This window comes from Orycteropus afer, unplaced genomic scaffold (assembly GCF_000298275.1).
Source record: "Orycteropus afer afer isolate SDZICR_OR568_19922 unplaced genomic scaffold, OryAfe1.0 scaffold00207, whole genome shotgun sequence".
Taxonomy (NCBI): domain Eukaryota; kingdom Metazoa; phylum Chordata; class Mammalia; order Tubulidentata; family Orycteropodidae; genus Orycteropus; species Orycteropus afer.
Genome location: NW_006921794.1, coordinates 3,608,845 through 3,629,428, shown reverse-complemented (window position 1 = coordinate 3,629,428; position 20,584 = coordinate 3,608,845). Strand labels below are relative to the sequence as shown.

General features: G+C 37.9%; 1 protein-coding gene across 1 annotated transcript in view; it reads right to left on the bottom strand.

The window, feature by feature from the left end:
- The window catches only part of ELF1 (E74 like ETS transcription factor 1), an 82,740-nt gene that overhangs the window by 31,806 nt on the left and 30,350 nt on the right, over positions 1-20,584 (bottom strand). The window contains exon 2 of the mRNA XM_007948183.1: positions 9,132-9,312. Coding sequence (XP_007946374.1) covers positions 9,132-9,312 — 181 coding nt within the window. The remainder of the gene's footprint in view (positions 1-9,131; positions 9,313-20,584) is intronic.

Sequence of the window (20,584 nt, the reverse complement as noted above, 5' to 3'; positions counted from 1 at the left end):
GGTCCCTCTGGGTAGCTGGCTGTGACCAAGTAATGACCATAACCTTGCCCCTTGTCAGCTCTACTATACACCTGGGAATTCTGATCATTCACATGAACTTATAGGCCCATTGCCCAGACACTTTTTTAAAGTGTGGATGAAGATATGAAATCTTGATTTTCAGATGGCTGGACTGACAGTACATAATTGAATATAAGCCTTTTAATTTTACACAAAGTTAAAACATAAAATATAAACGGAGCACTCAAAGCATTCTTTTCTTTTTCTCAAAAAAATGAAAATGATCATCACGACACTGTCCTCTCTCCCACTCTTATACAATCCAAAGAAGGAAAAAACATATTTTTCTTTTCACTAATAAGACTATATAACCAGATATCTAAGAAAATGTACATCTTTGATATTTAGCTTAACTTTTCATTAAAATACTATAACATTTATCATTTTAAATACTTCTTAGATATTTCACATTCTCTTAGGTGGGAGAACTCCAAGAACCCATAAAACTTCAATTTGACTCCAAGCTCTCAACTGGCAATAATAATGAGCACCTCTGTGCTATCATTTGGTAACTCATACACAGACATTGCCCATGAAGATAATTAAGTGATTAATTTTGTGATATATAGGAGATTGACTACAGGTATTCAAGAGAGAAAATTAGGAAGGCTATCTGAAGAGAGGGAGCTCTGGTAGTATAGTGCTTATGGCACTTGACTGCTAACCAGAGGCTGGCACTTCAAACCCATTAGCCATTCCTTGGAAGGAAGGTTGGGCAATCTACTTTCTTAGTTATACCGCCTTGGAAACCCAGGGAGGGGTTGCTATGAGTCAGGTCTGACTGGACGGCACATAACAACAACAACAACAACATCTGAAGACATGAGCTTAGGCTGAGTCATTTGAGATGTACTGAAATACCGTGAAAAGAGAGGGCAATTAAAGCAAGAGTAGGAGAAACAAGGACACGAGAATAAGTATTATGCCTTCAAAGAAAATGAGACAACTAATCTACACTACTATAAAACAAAATGTACAACTGCTAAAGTTTGTCATAATAATGGCAGATTAAATGATTTGCTTTATACACTGATTTATTTGGCTGACTGCCTTCCCAAGGGAAAAACTCTTTATGTTAGGAGTAGGGAATAAAAAGAATGAAACGTTAAAGGGACAGACAGCCTGGACTACATCTTTTAAAAAGTAATTATTCTACATTCTGCTAATACTGAAATTTCTTTAAGTCTTGGGTTCTTCTTTGTTCAAATCAGGGTCCAAACAAAGTTCACCCACTACATTTGGTGATGTATATTTTAAATCTCATTCCTCCTGCCCCTCCTACCTCTTTTTTCCTTTTTATCTTAGAAGAAACAAGGTCATTTGCCTGCACTTTTTCACCTTTTAGATTTTGCTGATTACCCCTCTGTGGTCATTTACCATATTGTCCCTCCTTCCCCCTCAGTGTACTGCCTGTAAACTGGTTGTTGTTGTTGTTGTTATGTGCCGTCGAGTCAGACCCGACTCATAGTGACCCCTCCTTGGGTTTCCGAGGCAGTATCACTACGGAAGTAGGACTGCCCAACCTTCCTTCTGAGGAGTGGCTGGTGGGTTTGAACCGCCAGCCTTCTGGTTAGCAGTCAAGTGCTTTAGCCACTATGCTACCAGAGCTGTAAACTGGTAGTACTATCTAAAAGCTTGATCTGTTTCACATTCAAGTTCTTGGTAAGAATATCTGAAAGGTGGTGCTGTCTGATTCTATCACATCACCTCAGGAGACAGTTGAGATCTGGCTGTCTTTTTTCAGTACTAATAAGATGGAGCAGTGGGCTAAGGTGTTGTCATAATGCTATCCTTTATAAAACTCTACATCAGTCCTTGTCCTAATGCTTTTAGCAGTCAATGATGACAGCTGCTTAGAGCTGTTATTTGAGTTACTATTAAGCCATTATTAAGAATTCTAAAACACTGATATTCTATCATTGTTCAGCATTTATTAGCTAGCATCTCCTATAAAGAACTTTCCTTTATCAATACTCTCATTATAATGAGTTACCATTCATACAATAAAGGCAGATTATTGATTTTTTTTTTTCTATTATATACCAATTTTCAGAATAATAAATGGGCTTCTTAGGAGCTCTGGTGGTATGGTGCCTAAGGCATCTGACTGCTAACCAGAAGGCTGGTGGTTCAAAATCTCCAGCCACTCCTTGGAAGGAAGATTGGGCCATCTACTTCTGTATCACCTTGGAAAACCAAGGAGGGGTTGCTATGAGTCAGGACCAACTCGATGGCAGTGAGTTGGGTTCTTTGGTTTTGGTAGTATCTTCCAAAAGTGACCAATGAGTTATTTATTTATTTATTTATACTATCATTATGAATATCTAGATTTTAACATATTTGATGTTCTTCCAATTCACTGCCATTTTAACTCTTAATGATGCTCTAAAATGCCCCATTTTGGGCCATGGGGAAGTTCTTTAAGTTTGGTCTTCATCTTTTTGGTATGATTTGAGTAATTTTTGATAGCTTCCTTGTTTTCTTGAATGAATGATAAGATATTATAGGCTATTCTTGTAACAATTACAGCAAGATTATGGACTGCAATCCCCGTAATGAAACAGCTCCCACCCCACTTCCTCTGTCTGGTTACCCTTTTCCTGTGTACTTCTTTCCTATGAATTGCTGTCCTCTGAGCTATCTCCCATTCAAATACTGCCCTTTTGGTCTCCCATGGTTGATTATTGTAAGGAATGTACCTACCCGGTGTAAATGTTCACCTTATACGCCTGTCTATTGTTTGGCTGGAAGCCGCAGGAGTGAGTTTAATTTCAGACCCGAAGGATGACTAGACGCCTGGTCTTGGGGGTCACCAGTCTCTATCAGACCAGTAACCTTGGTCTTTTTTTATGACTTTGAGTTTTGTTTCACATTTTTCTCCCATATAGTCAATCTTCCTTTGTCTCTATCTCCATGCACTCCCCACTGTTGCTATTATTGTTACGTTTATCGACTCAGCTCCAACTCATGTTAAGCCCATGAACAACAGAATGATATGCTGCCTGGTCCTGTGCAATTCCTATGACCAATGCTACGCTTGGGTCTATGGTTTTAGTCACTATGTATTTGAAGTTCCTTCAAACCTAGAGGGTTCATCTTCCAGCACTATATCAGACAATATTCTGTGATCTGTAAAGTTTTCATTAGCTAATATTCAGAAGTAGATCAGTAGTAGGCTTTTCTTCCTAGTCTGTCTTAGTCTGGAAGCTCCACTAAAATTTGCTTCCATGGGTGATAGTGCTGGTATTTCAAATACCAGTAGCAAAGCTTCCAGCATCACAGCAGCATGCAATACACCATAGTATGACAAACTGACAGATGGACAGATATATGGTGGATGCACACCCAACCTTCATATTATTTTGATACAAACACTAAACATCTTAATATTTCAGTACTACTTCACAGAGTATCTCTAAAAAGTAAAATCTCTGTTTTGAAAACAGAAACATCTAAAAATCAGAATTTCTTTAATACCAAGTAGCCAATCAATGTTCAAATCTCCAACTGTTTCAGTTGTCATAAATGGTGGCAGCAGTGTGCATGTTTATGTGAAGGGGAGTGGTAGGAAGAAGGGATGTCTTGACAGTGTCTTGTTTGAATCTGGATCTAAATAATAAGTTCATCACATTTCAACTAACTGATAAGATTCTTAAGTTTCTTTTCATTTCTATGTCACCTTCCATTTGCTCTCCTTTTTCTCCTGTAAATATATGCTGAAGAAATTAGGCTGTTTGTCCTGTAGCATTTTCCACAGTCTAGATTTTGTAACTTGTATTCTCACTGCATAGTTTAACAATTTTCTGTATTTCTTCTAAACTCTAAAGACTTGATCAGATTTCAGTTTAATTTTCCTCGGCTAAGACTAGACTTGGAAGAAGGGGCCATCTGCTTCAGAAAAAACTGGCCAGTGAAAACCTTATGAATAGTAGTGAAATTCTGTCTGATATATTATCGGGAAACTTTATGAATAGCCCTGAAACACTGTTTGATATAGTGCTGCAAGACGAGCCCTCCAGGTTGGAGGGCACTCATAATACGAATGGGGAAGAGTTGCTTCCTCAAACTAGAATCAGCCTTAATGAAGTGGATAGAGTCAAGCTTTCAGGACCTCCATTTACTGATGGGACACAACTCAAAATGGGAAGAAACAGCTGCAAACATCCATTAATAACAGGAACATGGAATGTATGAAGTACGAATGTAGGAAAATTGGAAGTTGTCAAAAATGAAATGGAACGCATAAAGATCGATATCTTAGCCATTAGTGAGCTGAAATAGATTGTTTTTGGCCATTGTGAATCAGGCAATCCTATGATCTAATATGCCAGCAAGGACAAATTGAAGAGGAATGCCGTGGCATTCATCATCACAAAGAATGTTCCAAGATCTATCCTGAAGAACAATGCTGTCAGAAATAGGGTAATACCCATACGCCTATAAGGAAGACCAGTTAATACTACTGTTATTCAAGCTTACGTCCCAACTACTAAAGCCAAAGACAAGGAAATTGAAGATTTTTACCAACTTCTGCAGTCAGAAATTGAGAGGTATTGATTATTACTAGTGACTGGAATGCGAAACCTGGAAACAAGAAAGAATCACTGGTAGTTGGAAAATATGGCCTTGGTGACAGAAATGATGCTAGAGATCACGTGGTAGAATTTTGCAAGACCAATGACTTACTTATTGCAAGTACCTTTTTTAAACAACATAAACAGTGGCTATTCACATGGACCTTGCCAGATGAAATACACAAGAAGCAGACTGACTACATCCACGGAAAGAGGCGATGGAGAAGCTCAGTATTTTCTGCCAAAACAAGGCCAGCAGCTGACTGTGACACAGACTATCAATTGCTCATATGCAAGTTAAAGTTGAAGCTGAGGGCAATTAAAACAACTCCACAGAACCAAAATATGACCTTGATTATATCCCTCCTGAATTTAGAGACCATATGAAGAACAGATTTGAAACAATGAATACAAATGACCGAAAACCAGAAAAATTGTGGGATGATACCAAGAACATTAAACATAAAGAAAGCAAAAAGTGATTAAAAAGACAGGAAAGGAAAAAAAAGACCAAAATGATGTCAGAAGAAACTCTGAAACTCGCTCTTGAATGGTGAGTAGCTAAAGCAAATGGAAGAAATGACAACATAGAAGAGCTGAACAAAAGATTTCAAAGAGCAGCTCAAGAAGACAAAGTCAACTATTACAATGAAATGTACAAAGACCTGGAGTTAGAAAACCAAAAGGAAAGAAGACATTCGGCATTTCTCAAGCTGAAAGAACTGAAGAAAAAACTCAAGCCTCGAGTTGCAGTCTTAAAAGATTCTATAGGCAAAACACTGAATGATGCAAGAAGCATCAAAGATGGAAGAAACATAGTGAGTCACTGCACAAAAAAGAATTGGTCAATGTTCAACTATTTCAGGAGGTGGCATATGATCAAGAATCAACTGTACTGACGGAGTAAGTCAAAGATGCACTGAAGGAATTGGCGAAAAATAAGGCTCCAGGATTTGGCAGAATACCCATTGAGATGTTTCAACAAACAGATGCCATGCTGGAGGTACTTACTTGTTTATGTCAAGTAATTCGGAAGACAGCTTCCTGGCCAATTGACTGGAAGAGATCCATATTTGCACCCATTCCAAAAAAGGTGATCCAAAGAATGTGGAAATTATCGAACAGTATCATTAATATCACACACAACTAAAATTCTGCTGAACATAATTCAAAAACAGTTGCAGAAGTACATTGACAGGGAACTTCCAGAAATGCAAGCTGGATTCAGAAGAGGACATGGAACGAGGGATATCACTGCTAATGTCAGATGGATGTTGGCTGAAATCAAAGAACACAGAAAGATGTTTACTTGTGTTTTACTGACTATGCAAAAGCATTCAACTGCGTGGATCATAACAAATCATGGATAACACTGAGAAGAACATGAATTGTGCTCATGAGGAACTTGTACATAGACTAAGAGGCTGTCATTTGAACAGAACAAGGGGATACTGCATGGTTTAGTATCAGGAAGGGTTTGTGTCAGGGTTGTATCCTTTCACCGTACTTAATTCAATCTGTATGCTGAGCGAATAATCTGAGAAGCTGGACTATGTGAAGAGAACACAGCATCTGGACTGAAGGAAGACTCATTAACAACCTGCAATATGCAGATGACACAACTTTGCTTGGTGAAAGTGAGGATGACTTGAGGCACTTACTGATTTAGACTGAAGACTACAGTCTGCATTATGGATTACATCTCAACATAAGAAAACAAAAATGCTCACAACTGGACCAAAAAGCAGCGTCATGGTATAATGGAGAAAAGACTGAAGTTGTCAAAGATTCATATTACTTGGATCCACAATTAACAACAATTGAAACAGCAGTCAAGACATCAGATGACATATTGCACTAGGAAAATCTGCTGCAAAAGACCTCTTTAAAGTGCTGAAGAGCAAAGATGTCCCTTTGAAGACTAAGGTGTGCCTAACCCAAGCCATGGGAGCTCTGGTAGCATAATGGCTAAGACACTTGCCTGCTAACCAGACGGCTGGCGGTTCAAACCCACCAGCCACTCCTCGGAAGGAAGGCTGGGCAATCCTACTTCCGTAGTGATACTGCCTTGGAAACCCAAGGAGGGGTCGCTATGAGTCAGGTTTGACTCGACGGCACATAACAACAACAACAACAACAACCCAAGCCATGGTATTTTCTGTCGCCTCATATGCATATGAGAGCTGGACAATGAATAAGGAAGACCAAAGAAGAGTGGATGCTTTTGAATTGTGGTGTTGGCAAAGAATACTCAAAGTACCATGAACTGCCCAAAGAACTAACAAATCTGTCCTGGAAGACATGCAGCCAGAATGCTCCTCGGAAGCAAAAATGGCCGGACTTTGTCCAACCTGCTTTGGTCATGTTGTCACAAGGGACCACTTCCTGCAGAAGGGTATCATGCTTGGTAAAGTTAGAGCATCAGTGGAAAAGGGGAAGGCCCTCAACAAGATGGATTTACAGACACAGTGGCTGCAATGATGGGGTCAGGTTTAGCAAGACTGTGAGGCTGGTATAGGACCAGGGAGTGTTTCATTCTGTTGTACACAGGGTTGCTACAAGTCGGAGATGACTTGATGGCACCAATTAACAACAACAGCTACAGCAAGCCTACATCATAAATTCCTGAAACCTACTGCTGCTCTAGCTTTCCCCATTGTGTAAGAAAAAGAAACTCATAGTCTTTTCAATCTCTATTTTGGTGTGTCCCAGGCTAATTTATAAAATTTCACATTACTATCCACAAATAAAACCAGGCTCAGAGCTTTTGCTGTTATGCATAACAGAAATGTCAACCCAATTTCTATCCCTTTGTGTCTTGGTCTATATCACAGTGGTTTTCATCTTTTTTCAATTATCTTTTTTGGCTATCTTTCCCACATGATAAGTGAAAATGGTGTTAATTTTCATTTTACCCTGCATTTATTTGTTGACTAGAAAAAGTAACCCTCTTGGTCATACTTAGTGGGCATTTGTATTTTTTTCACTTATTACATGCCTATTCAAATTTTTACTAATTTTAGCCTGTTACTGATTTATGTGTAAAAGCTCTCTGTACATTAAGGATATTAGGGTCTTTATCTACCACGTATAGTTGTAAATAGTTTTATCCATTTGTTATTTTCATTTTTAATTAAACTGATTTGGACATAAAAAAATTTCACTGTTTGTTACAAGGTGGGAATCTTTCTTTCCCTTTCCTACCAAACATACCTAGTCATTCTCCCTTTCCTTTCTAATTTAAAAAGTCACCTATATCAAATATTAAACTCTGGTGGTCCAATGCCTAAGGCATTTGACTGCTAATAGAGGGTCACTATGAGTTGGAATCGACTCGATAGCAGTAGGTTTATATCATACATTAAATTCTTCAATAGGTCAGAACCTGTTATCTATGCTTTATATACAGTTCTAGTAATCCAACTTACTATTCTTCCACAAATATTACATTTTTCTAGTTATTGTTAACTTCAAAATTTTTAATGTTTGGTAGCGGAAGTTATTCATTCAAAAACTTTTAACTGAGTAAGTATTATGTAATCAGGCATTGGTCTAGATGCTAAGGTAAACCTATGAACAAGGCAGCCACAGTATTTGCCACCTTGAAATCTATAACCAAAAAAAAAAAAAAAACAACTAAGCCCACTGCTATCAAGTTGATTCCAACTCACAGTGACCCCCACTAGGTTCCCAAGGCAGTAAACCTCTACAGAAGAGAAGGAGATTGCCCCAACATCCTTCCACAGAGTGGCTGGTGGGTTTGAACTACCAACCTTCTGGATAGCAGTCAAATGCCTTAGGCAATACACTTCAATATGCCTATTCCTGGTAAACCTTTTTAATTTAAGATTAAATATTCACATAATCTTTATTTTCACATAATCTTCTCAAACATCTCCTATGTCTCTGGACAAGATATGTAAATGTAAATGTACAAAAATATAAATGTATGTACCAATTTCTGAACTGATCAAAATACTACTATTGCTATACTTTACACCTCTCTAGTCTACTCTTCAAGTTTGAAATACTCCACTAGTTCTTAGCGAACCAGAAGAGAAATCTGTAAACACTAGGACCTTATCTTAGTTTGGGCCATGGTCTCCTGTTGTGCTCCTTGAGGCAACACCAAATGAACAGCCCCATCTATTTCCCTACAAGCAACTTATCAGGAATATAGAGCTAGGATATGGGGAGTACTCAGCAAAGACCTGATCAGCTGAACAAGTTTGGTCCTTCTTCCATGTCTCCTATTTTGTCATGTTCATTTCAATATATTTAGGTAACAAGAAAGGGGAGGTGATAAAGCAATATGAAACATAGGCAAATGAGATAGAAAAAAATAATTTCCTTCTCCCTGCAGGTCTCTAGCCTCTGCAGGTAATGAAGTCACTCAAAATTACTCAAAGGTCAGAGACTTTTTGTACTCCAGAAACCACAGGCCTGGTACACTGCCTAAAGCTGTCCTGCAGTAAAGTCTACTGGAGACACACGCACCTGTAAGAGTGATGTCATCATCATCATCATCTATGATTTCTTCTTCAGCAACATCCAGTGAGCTCTCAGTAATCATGTCATTAGGCTCTTCCACACAGGCTAGACCAGCGTAACTATTGAGAATATCGGCACCAGGAACATGTTCCACAATTACAGCAGGAAAAATAGCTGGATCACCAAGCTGGGAGGGGTGGAATAAAAGAAATAAAAAGATTAACTGAGTATTATATTTCATGATGACAAACAAAATTATTTTATATTGAACATCAATTTGGCTTACATATCATCAGCTACTTTTATCTTGATAATCCTTCTGTGGTGGAGAAGAATGTTATCTATTAAGACTGAATAAACTTTATTCTTTGTCTTAATAACCAAGCTTTTGTTAAAAAATCCTGTAAATGTACCTTTTTAAACTACAGTTATATAAATTGAAAAAAATCATTAATTACAAACCAAAAAGTGACCAACAAACAAACTGCACAATTAAATAAAATCTCAAAGCTTCTTTGACAGAAAAAAATATATAATTTTTGAGCTCAATAAACATTAAACTGTCACTTGACATAGAAAATTTGATTAACAACAGTTTTTGATTGAAGTAGAGAAATTAACTTTCATTTTCTGTTATTATCCTTTTCAAGCATGCTATAGTAAGCCTATAAATTATTAACCCAGCAAAATCTGAACCCACTGCTGAGTTGATTCTGACTCATAGCTATCCTATAGGACAGAGAACTGGCCCATAGAGTTTCCAAGGTAATAAATCTTTACAGAAGCAGACTACTATATCTTTCTCTCTTGGAGTGGCTAGCGGGTTTGAACTGCTGACCTTTTGGATGGAAATTGAGTGCTTTAACCACTGTACCACCAGGGCCCTTTATAAATTATTAGTTTATAATAACACTATTATTACTATTAAAATATACTTATATAATCATGGAATTTTAAATCTGAAAGGACCCTTAAAATGAGTCCACACTTCTCATTTTATAAATGAACCAACTAACTTAGAGAGGGTTTTTAAACAATCTGCTAAAAAATCAGTTAATTTATGGCAAACTCCAGTAGTTACTATCTCAGTTTGCTTTTTGTTTTCAAATTATTTCAGATCTTAGAAAAGTTGCCAAAACAAAGAAAAAGTACAAAGAATTCCTATATATCCTCTACCCATATTCAATGTTCACATTTAATCATACTGTTTTATCATTCTTTCCATATTAATATTTTTCAAAAAATTTGTATTGTGATTTGGGTGAAAGTTTACAGAGCGAATTCACTTTCTATACAGCGGCTCACATACATTCTGTCTCATGACATTGACTGCAATTTCCCACAGTGCAACAGCTCCTCTCTCACTTCCTCCCAAGAGTTACTTCTTCCTTGTGTCCTTCCCTCCCATGCACTCCTGTCCACTGAGCTGTCTCCCTGTGCATGCATATATAGCCCTTCTATTCTCCCATGATTGATCTCTCCAAGGAGTGTATCTACCTAACGGAAATGCTCAGCTCATATGCCTGACTTTTTTTGGCCAGAAGCCACAAAAGAGGGTTCAATTCCAGACCTGAAGGGCAGCTGGGGCCACAGTCTCATTGGTTCTATCAGGCTTCATCAGACCAGCAACCTGGTCTCTCTCTTTTTTTTTTTTAATGATTTGGAGTTTTGTTTCACATTGTTCTCCCACTCTATCCAGGATCTCCTACATAGATTCCCCCTCCGAGTGGGTGACAGTGGTAGTTGGGCACCATCTAGTTCTTCTGGTCTCATAGAGGACCGCATGGTGTACCAGTCGCTTGGACTAATTGTTTTCATGCGTCTTTGTTTTCCTTCATTCTTCTTGGCTCAGGATGAGGAGAGATCCATAGTTGAACGGCCCCTTGCAAGCTTTTAAGATCCCAGTCACCACATGCCGAAGTAGGATGTGGAACAATGTTTTTCTGTGTAGTATGGTATGCCAATTGAGTTTGATGTTCCCTGAGACTATGGTCCCAAGCCTACTGTGGCCAAGAAGTGACTTCAACCTTGTCCCTAGTCAGCTCTACTACATACCTGGGAATTCTTACAGAATATACTAATACACCTGTAGAAACACTGTCTGCCAACCCTATACATGGCCTTGGGCACACTCCCCCCTGCATAGACATACCTAATACTTCAGCCTGTCTACCTATCTATCCACCCGTATACCCATGTTTGCCTTTACTGACAACGGAGTACTATATGTGCAAAAGGGTTCATCTTTGTTGTCTGTACCTCCCATGCACCTCTCTCTGTCTTCCTCTTCCTCAATGCCACTGTGTTGATCACTCACATTTGGTACATTGCTCTTCTCTTTACCCAAATCAGTACTTGTCTCCACCTATCTAACACCTGTCTATCCATTTCTCTGTTCCCTCTCTTCTCCTCCCACCCTCCATATTATTTTTTTCTACTTTGTTTGGAAGTGGTAGATATATTAATCCTTTAACCTTAAATACTTGAGAGTGTATTACTTAATACTCAAAATATTATCCTGCACAAAGATAATACAATTATCAAACCAGGAAATCAATACAGATACAGTACTATTATAAAATCTATTGACCTTACTCAAATTTTGGACTCAAATAATGGACTTTATGACAAACAAACAAAATTTTTTTTTTTTTTTTTTTGCTCAGGATCCAATCAAGATCATAAGTTTCATTTAGTTAGATTAAGAGGCAGTTATCCTAACAGAACAAGGAGATACAGAGCGGTCAAAAATCAGTAAAGGTGTGTGTCAGGGTTGTATCCTTTTACTATATTTATTCAGTCTGTAGGCTGAGCAAATGATCTGAGAAGTTGGACTATATGAACATGGATGCAGCACTAGGATTTGCAATATGCTAATGACACAACCTTGCTTGCTGAAAAGTTAAGGGGACTTGAAGCATTTATTGAAGAAGATCAAAGAACATAGTCTTCAGTATGGATTACACCTCAACATAAAGGAAACAAAAATCCTCACAGTTGGACCAATATGCAACATCATGACAAATGAAGGAAAGATTGAAATTGTCAAGGATTTAATTTTACTTGGATCCACAATCCACAATCAATATCCACTGAAGCAGCAGTCAAGAAATCAAAGGATGTATCAGATTGGGTAAATCTGCTGCAAAAGTTCTCTTTAAAGTGTTCCAAAGCAAAGATGTCACTTTGAGGAGTACAGTGTGCCTGACCAAGGCAACAATATTTTCAATCATCTCATATGCATGTGAACGCTGGACAATGAATAAGGAAGACCCAAGAATTGATGCATATGAATTATGGTATTGGCAAAGAATACTGAATATACCATGCACTGCCACAAGAATGAACAAATCTATCTTGGAAGAAGTACAGCCAGAATGCCCCTCAGAAGTGAGGATGGTGAGACTTGGATCAGGAGGGATCAGTCCCTGAAGAAGGACATCATGTATAGCAAAAAAGGTCAGCCCAAAAGAGGAAGACTCTCAAGGAGATAGACTGACATAGTAGTTGCAACACGGGCTCGAACACAACAACAATTGGGAGGATCGCAGGACCAGGCAAGTGTTTTGTTCTGTTGTACGTAAGGTTGCCAGGAGCTGGAACCAATCCAGTGGCACCCAACAACAAACAATAAAGTCTGCTAAAATGAAAGTATTTATGGTTTCATTACAACTTAGCAGCCTCAAGGGAGCTCTGGTAGCATAGTGGCTAAGGCACTTGACTGCCAACCAGAAGGCTGGTGGTTCAAACCCACCAGCCACTCCTTGGAAGGAAGGTTGGGCAATCTACTTCTGCAGTGATACTGTCTCGGAAATCCAAGGAGGGGTCGCTATGAGTCGGGTCCGACTCAAAGGCACATAACAACAACAAGCAGCAGCCTCAATGTTTAAAACAGTAAGTATACAGCACAGAAGTTAGAGCTTACTTCTATCGTAAGAATTTAATCACCTTTATTAAATATGATATTAGAAGTGCTAAACAGGTATTGTCCCACATTCAAGAACATTATGATTATGTTCTAAGATTTATGGATGATAACTCTAAAAGGCATTTAGATTATTTTATTTCTAAACGTTTCTTCCTGTTTCAGAAAAGAGGGAATTAGCCAGAAGTAATCGAGTCTCTAAAACATAAAATAAGTTTTAAAACTGAAATTAGGGACTCAAAATTTATACTGTAAAACATACACACACAAGAAAAGTACCATATAAACTGGTCACAAGCAAGTATAGTTATTTGGTCTTACCTCCTCATATGCAAGCCAACCTAACATGAGCTTGCTAAAACCTACCTGGGAGTTTAAGCTAACCTTCTAGTCATCTTCTAACAAAACTGAGCCCAGTGTTGAGTTTATTTTCATACAAATTCAGTTTATCCTGCAGCAGTCCCACATACCAGGTCAGAACAAGACTGATCATCTTCATCCACTGATGAATGAGGAAATCGGGATAAGGAATTTGTCTAAGATCACCCACTAAATTAGAGACTGTGGTATGTCAACCCAACTCAGAGGACCTGTTCTTGCCCAAAATGAAACGAAAGTATTCCCTTCTATCCAAATCTATTTGGCTCCTAAAATTTAGGAACAGAATGATGAGAGTGTGGATATCACAAAGGGTGTCTTCAACGTTTATCTGAATCTATCTATTTTTCAAGTTCCAGGTACCTTAGGATACTTGTTACTACATTTCTTGTTACTATTATTCTACTAACCTGTAAGTACGTTAGAGGAGATGACTGTTGTATTCTACAGAATTTACAGGTCTCACATATACCTTGTCAAATATCATTGTAATTAATACTTCTACCTAGTACTCCTGCTCCAGAGGCAACCACTGTTAACAGTTTCTTTGTTTCCTAACAGAGACAGTCTGTTTGCTTTAAACAATCATTTTCACTGCAGTTCAAAACATTTAATAATTTTAAACTAATTAATAAGGAAAATTTTAAACACACAAAAGTAATCCATCTCCTTTGAAGTAAAAGCTTAATTAAGAATAAAAACCAAAACCAAACCAAACCCACTGCCATCAAGTTGATTCTGACTCATAGCCCTCTCCACTGGGTTTCCGAGGCAGTAAATCTTTATGGAAGTAGACTGCCCAGTCTTGCTTCCACAGAGTGGCTGGTGGGTTTGAACTACCAACCTTCTGGTTAGTAGTCAGATACCTTAGGCATTGTGCTACCAGAGCTCCTTAAATTAAGAATAAAAGGGCACTATCTATACTTTTGGGAGCTCTGGTGGTATAGTGCCTAAGGCATCTGACTGCTAACCAGTAGGCTGGTGGTTCAAATCCACTAGCTACTCCTCGGAAGGAAGACTGGGCAATCTACTTCCATAGCGATACCGCCTCGGAAACCCAAGGAGGGGTCACTATGAGTCAGATTCAACTTGATGGCAATGTTTTGTTTTGTTTTTTAATATATAGTTATGGTTGCAGATATTTCTACACACAAATTTGTAAATGCTGCATGTATACTCATATACATAATAGAGCACATAAAGGACACACAGTTACAGAAACTACTAAGACACTGGCACTGAACTACTGGACCTGAAAGCTAAGGATCATAGTTTCAGGGAATTATCTAGGTCATTAAGCAAAACACAGCTTATAAATACAATTTTCTACATCTGAGTTTGGTGAGCAGCATCTGGGGTCTTAAAAGCTTACAAGTAGCCATCTATGACACAACTACTGGTCTCTTCCCACATGGAGCAAGGAGAATAAAAAAACTGAAGACTAAGGAAGCAATTAATCCAAGGGCCCACATGAACAACAGTCTCCTCTACCCTGAGACCAGAAGAACTAAATGGTGCCCAGCTACCACTCCTGAACATTCTGACCAGGACCACAATAGAAGGTCCCAGTGAGAAAGGTTAAAAGAAGGATAACAAAATTCAAATTTGGAAAAATAAATAAATAAATAAGACCAGACTTACTAGTCTGAAAGAGGCTGGAGGAACCCCCGAGACAAAATAAGGTCCTAACTTGAAATTGAAGACACTCCCAGAGGCTACCTTTCAGCCAATTAATAGACAGGCCTATGAAATGAACAATAACACCCAGAAACAATGTGCTCCTTAAAGCAATCAACTATACCAGACCAAAAGGGCAACATCTACCCAAAACTGAAGACAGGAAGGGACAGAGAAATTGGAAGAACAGAAATGGGGAACCTGGGGAGGAAAAGTGGATAGTGTTGACACACCGTGATATGGATGTGTGAGTATCTACAATTAAAAACAAAAAAATAGTACAAGGAAAAAAAAAAAGAGTGCTCGCTGATCCTAAGGGCCCTTTCAGGTATTCTGTTAAGGTGCATTTTAAAGGAATGGATTCTAAAACTGGCCTTCTAACGTGACAGCAGAAGAGATTATTCACTCTTAGGGAGTACATGGGAGAAAGAGTGGCATGCACTGTGACCACACAGCTGCTGCCTCTTATGCTCTATCAGTGGATGTTTACTGACACTTTAGTAAGCATCACACAATGGATTATCACATTATCACATTATTTAATCAATATAAAATCCTATGAGGCAGATACACTGGCATATCCACTTTATACACAGAAAAACTGAGTCAAGGGGAAGTGATAAATTTACTGCAAGCCATATAGCTAGTAAGCAGCAGAACCAGAACCTAAACTGATACTGGTGTCCATATTCTTTACCTATGTGCTGCTATAGTCAGCTTTCAACATGATAAGTATTGTCTTGTTAGCATATTTATTTGGCTCTGTTTAGAACAAGAGAATCAGGAAGGAGTTGTGTTTGAAGGTGGAGGCATTACTTTCAGTATTATCTTTCTTAGTGCTTCTCCAATCTGAGTCTATTATAAACCTTGTGCAGTCAGTTACTCTTGATCCCTAGGCTAGCTTCCCAGTATCACTCCCATTTTAGCCACATAGTCTTCTCCTCCTGAGTTACTTGCTCCCTTAATGAAAAGCTTGGGTCATTCTTTTCTAGTCCACTAAAATGGAATGTACGTTCAAAATTGTTCATTTCTAATTTCTCCAGGGTGCTACTGATCTAGAGGTAACAAACAAACTAATGCTGATCTTCTTAAGAGTATGTATAGTTAGGTAAGAGGTCTGAGTCTATATGGACAAAATGAACCAAAATAAAACAAAGACTCTTATCATCTATTACCATAAATGGAAGGAAAACATACACTCTAGAAACTCCAGCTGCTGTGTTCACGAAAACTCCTGCCTTTTAAACTAGATGAACAACCAACAGGCTCAAACTTGAGTCTTCAGGAACCTAGGAATTCTTTTAGAGATCTGGTTCCCTACTTCTTAAGCGGAGACATGTCAAAACTACAAAGGTTGAATTTTCCTAGGTTTAAAAAATAAATTAAATATTGGCACTGAATTTAAAGTCTATCATTTGATGATTGGTTTCCTCTACTTTAAATAATTTCTGCAGCTTATTGCAAAAATGATGTATATATAAAATCTCGTTACTATTTCTAAATCAAGATCAAACATTATTCTTGGGCTTCTTTGCTGAAGACCATCAAACCTTATCCACCTCTGCTTCTTCTACGACCTTTTAACCAGACCTCTTCCTAAGGTTTATTTAAAAAAGGAGCTTCAGGAAGGTCAGAGCTGTCCATCAAATGGTCACACTCCTAATAAGTGCAATAAGATCTGTTATCGCCTTACAAGAAAAGAAGGTACACTCCCAACAACAATGAAATAAATAAAATTTTGTTTTTTAAAAATTCTAAGCAACTGAGAGAAAGAAAAAGAAGGAAGGGATAAAGGAAGAAGCAGACATTTCTTTGCAGCCCTAACAAAAATGTTGTATTTCACTTGGCTGATGACTTTAAAAAAAAAAAAAAAAAAATCACCGTCTAAACAAACAGAAAAACTTCTCATTTAAATAATCAGATTAAGCATATTCACTATGGAACCTTTTATTTGAATCAGAAAACCTCTCAACTCTGAGTGCTTATCAACCTTGACTATATACTGGGATCAGATTAATCAGAATCTCTGGAGATACCACTAGGACATTTTATTAAAACACCCCATGTGATTACAATGTATATCCAGGATTCAGAGGCACTGCTCTAAACAATTACAACATTCAAAACTACATTTCCTAAACTAAGTCAACTCTAATTACTCATGCCAATGTCTGTGACACTAGTATTCCTAAAGAAACCCACAGATTATTATGAGAACTTCTGCTATTTGGCAGTTGCAGATTATTTTCCATTAGTTTTTGGAATGGGACTAAAATAAATCACAAATGACAGGATTAAAGAAGGAAGACCTCCTGGGGTTAAAATCTATCATACATGTTTTTTCAGAGCTACAATTTCTATAACTAAATTATATGGCAGGCCATGAACTTTCAACTGTTTTGTAACTTTATTGAAGGTCTTAACTGTGCCAGAAAGAAAACTAATGCACCAATTTCCCTTTTCTATTAACATAAATTCAGAACATTTATTGAAAGGAAAACTTAAACTATTCAGCAGCAATAAAAATCAAACCAAGTTTTAGTAGAGAATAGACAGTTCCCCAAATTTCAACACTGTCTATTATACACAGTTTCCATTTGTTGTGGTTGATCACAAATGTGGCAATACCATTCAGTCAAAATGAGAAGTAGCGACCAATCAGTAAACAGTGTATGTTACTACCCTAAGGAGACTTGCTTGTTCCCTCAATATAACACAAACTAAAATCCTAGGAAGAGTATTTAAGAAAATATGGGTCATTACTCCAACTCCATTAAGTACAGAAATTTGTTCAACAGACTTGGATTAAAAAATATATATATGTATTTTTTTTTAAAAAAGCACGAGTGCTTTCAAATAACTTGTTTGCCAAGCTTCTCTAACAGCAGACTCAATGTGGTACACGGTTGTGAAATATCCTGCCAAGATTCTCTGTGAAACAGCATAAAATGAAATACTTAGCACATGTTTTCCAGAAGAGTTAAAAACTGTTTTTTAAAATTTCCTCATTGCAGATTCCTTTTTAGGAAAATCATCACACTTTCAAGTAACTTATGCTATCTTTTTACCTGAAGACAATGTAATACCAGGGATGGCTTGGGGCCTTGTTATTTTTCGTAGGTGCGGTTTAGTCAATCTGACTTAAAGCACCTCATGGGGCAGAGCCAAACTGCTCCATACTGTTTTCTAGGTTGTAATCGCCACAAAGCAAAATCTTTCTCCTGAAGAGTAGCTGGGTGGGTTCAAACTGCCAACCTTTTGGTTAGTAGCATCTAACCACTGCATCACCAAGGATCCTTATTTTGTGATTGGTTAAGTGCCCTTGCATTGATTCTGACTCATAGCAACCCCACAGAACTGCCCTATAGGGCTTCCAAGTCTGTAACCTTCACGGGAACACATTGCCAGATCTTTCCTCCTGCAGAGTATAGTGAATCTGAACCAGTGACCCTCTGGTTAATAGCTGAGGCTTACCACTGCACCACCAGGGCTCCTTATAGTCCTCCAACAGTCTTAAATAGCTGCCCCAACTCTAATGCTGCTTTACTGAACATAGTGCACCCGCCATGAAAACAGATCTTTGAGACAAATTTCTGTGTCTTGCCTGCCAACCAGACTGATGCACCAAAGCCTCATCCTACAAAGATAGTTTTTTGAGGTCTTCTGATTTATACTTGAAATGACATCCTTTACCTTTGATTTAAAAAGCAAAAACAAAAAACCCAAGACTTTACTGTATCATGACATGATCTGACAACATTTTCCTATGCAGCAAATATACTACATGTACACAGGGTGAAAATAGGACGTAATAGAAAACTATTCAAGCTCTGGAGTTAGAAGGACCCTTATTTAAGTGTGGACTCCACCATGTCCTGAGTGTTTGAACTCAGCCAAATTATGTAGCCTCTTTAAGTTTTAGTTAGAACTCTGGTAGTGTAGTGGTTAAGGCATTTATTTGCCTGCTAACCACAATGTTGCTGGTTCGAACCCACTAGTTGCTCCATAGAAGAAAGATGGAGCAGTCTGCTTCTGCAAAGATTTACAGCTTTGGAAACCCAATGGGGGTCACTATGAGTTGGAAACAACTTGATGGTAGTGAAAAGCTTCAGGAGCTCTGGTGGCATAGAGGTTAAAGCTTTCGGGTGCTAAACAAATGTTTGGTGGTTTGAACTCACCAGGCACTCCACAAAAGAAAGACGAAGCAGTCTCCTTCCATTAAGATTTACAGCCTTGGAAACCCTAAGGAGCAGATCTACTCTGTCCTAAAAGGGTCGCTGTGAGTTGGAATTGACTCGATGCCAGGCATATGTACACATGTAAACTTTAGTTTTCTTGTCCACCCAAAACAGGAATAATAATATCTTCCATGATTGTAGGAATTAAATAACCTGCAAATAAATTACTTGACATACTCATGGTATGTAAAATATTTTGATGATGAAAGTCCTTCAGTATTTGATTTAGATGGAAATAACACTCCTAAAGCCTAGCTTACTAGAATCTCACATTGATAGGCTTTTTTTTTTCTTTAAAATGAGAATATTTCTTTCAGATAATTAGTGAACAAACTTAACTATCTAAAACCAGAAATGACCATTCAGCTTCAATTAGAAGTAGAAGGGGGTATGTGTGTTCACTCTGAAAGTTTATCAAGCTGTATGCTTATGTATTTTGCATAATTTTCATATAAGCTATACTTCAATATGTCCTCAATTCATTTTTCTTTAGTTTCTCTAAGCTCTGATCACTGTTGAGGTGAAAGGGAAAGCAGAGAAGTTGGGAGGAGAGGGTTGGGATCAGATCAAATACTAACGTGGTATTCCTCTATCAATTCATATTCAAAAAACCAAACCAAACTCACTGCCATTGAGTCAATTCTGATTCACAGAGACCCTACAAAACAGAGTAGAACTACCAGAGGGTTTCCAAGGCGTAATCTTAAGAGAAGCAGACTGCCTCCTCTTTCTCCTGCAAATCAGTTGGTGGGTTTGAACTACTGAACTTCTGGTTAGTAGCTAAATCCTTTAACCACTACATCATCAGAGCTTCTTATAAACCATAATACAACGAAAGTCAATTTCTAGACAAAACACATCTATGTGGGTATACACACACAAAGAAACTGGAGTGACTGATGAGCAAAATAAATAAAAGCGGTATCCTTTAAGTAAATTCCTATGGTACATTTAAAAAAAAAGTATTTCTGGGAATAGGTATTGCATAAAAATATTCAGATTCCAAGAGTATAAAACATTAGTATTGTTACTTCTCCCCATAAAGTTCTGCTCCCCAATGGCTTATCAATGCTGCAAGTGTCCAAAGCATATTTTAAATGACTTCAGGAACTGATGTCTTAAAACAAGGATTATGTAATAAATATCCATAGCCCAAATTTTTCTGTAAAGGATACTCCACAGAGAAATTCTCTGTACATTTTGAAAAATATCTGCCACTAAGACTACCTTCATTAAGTGCA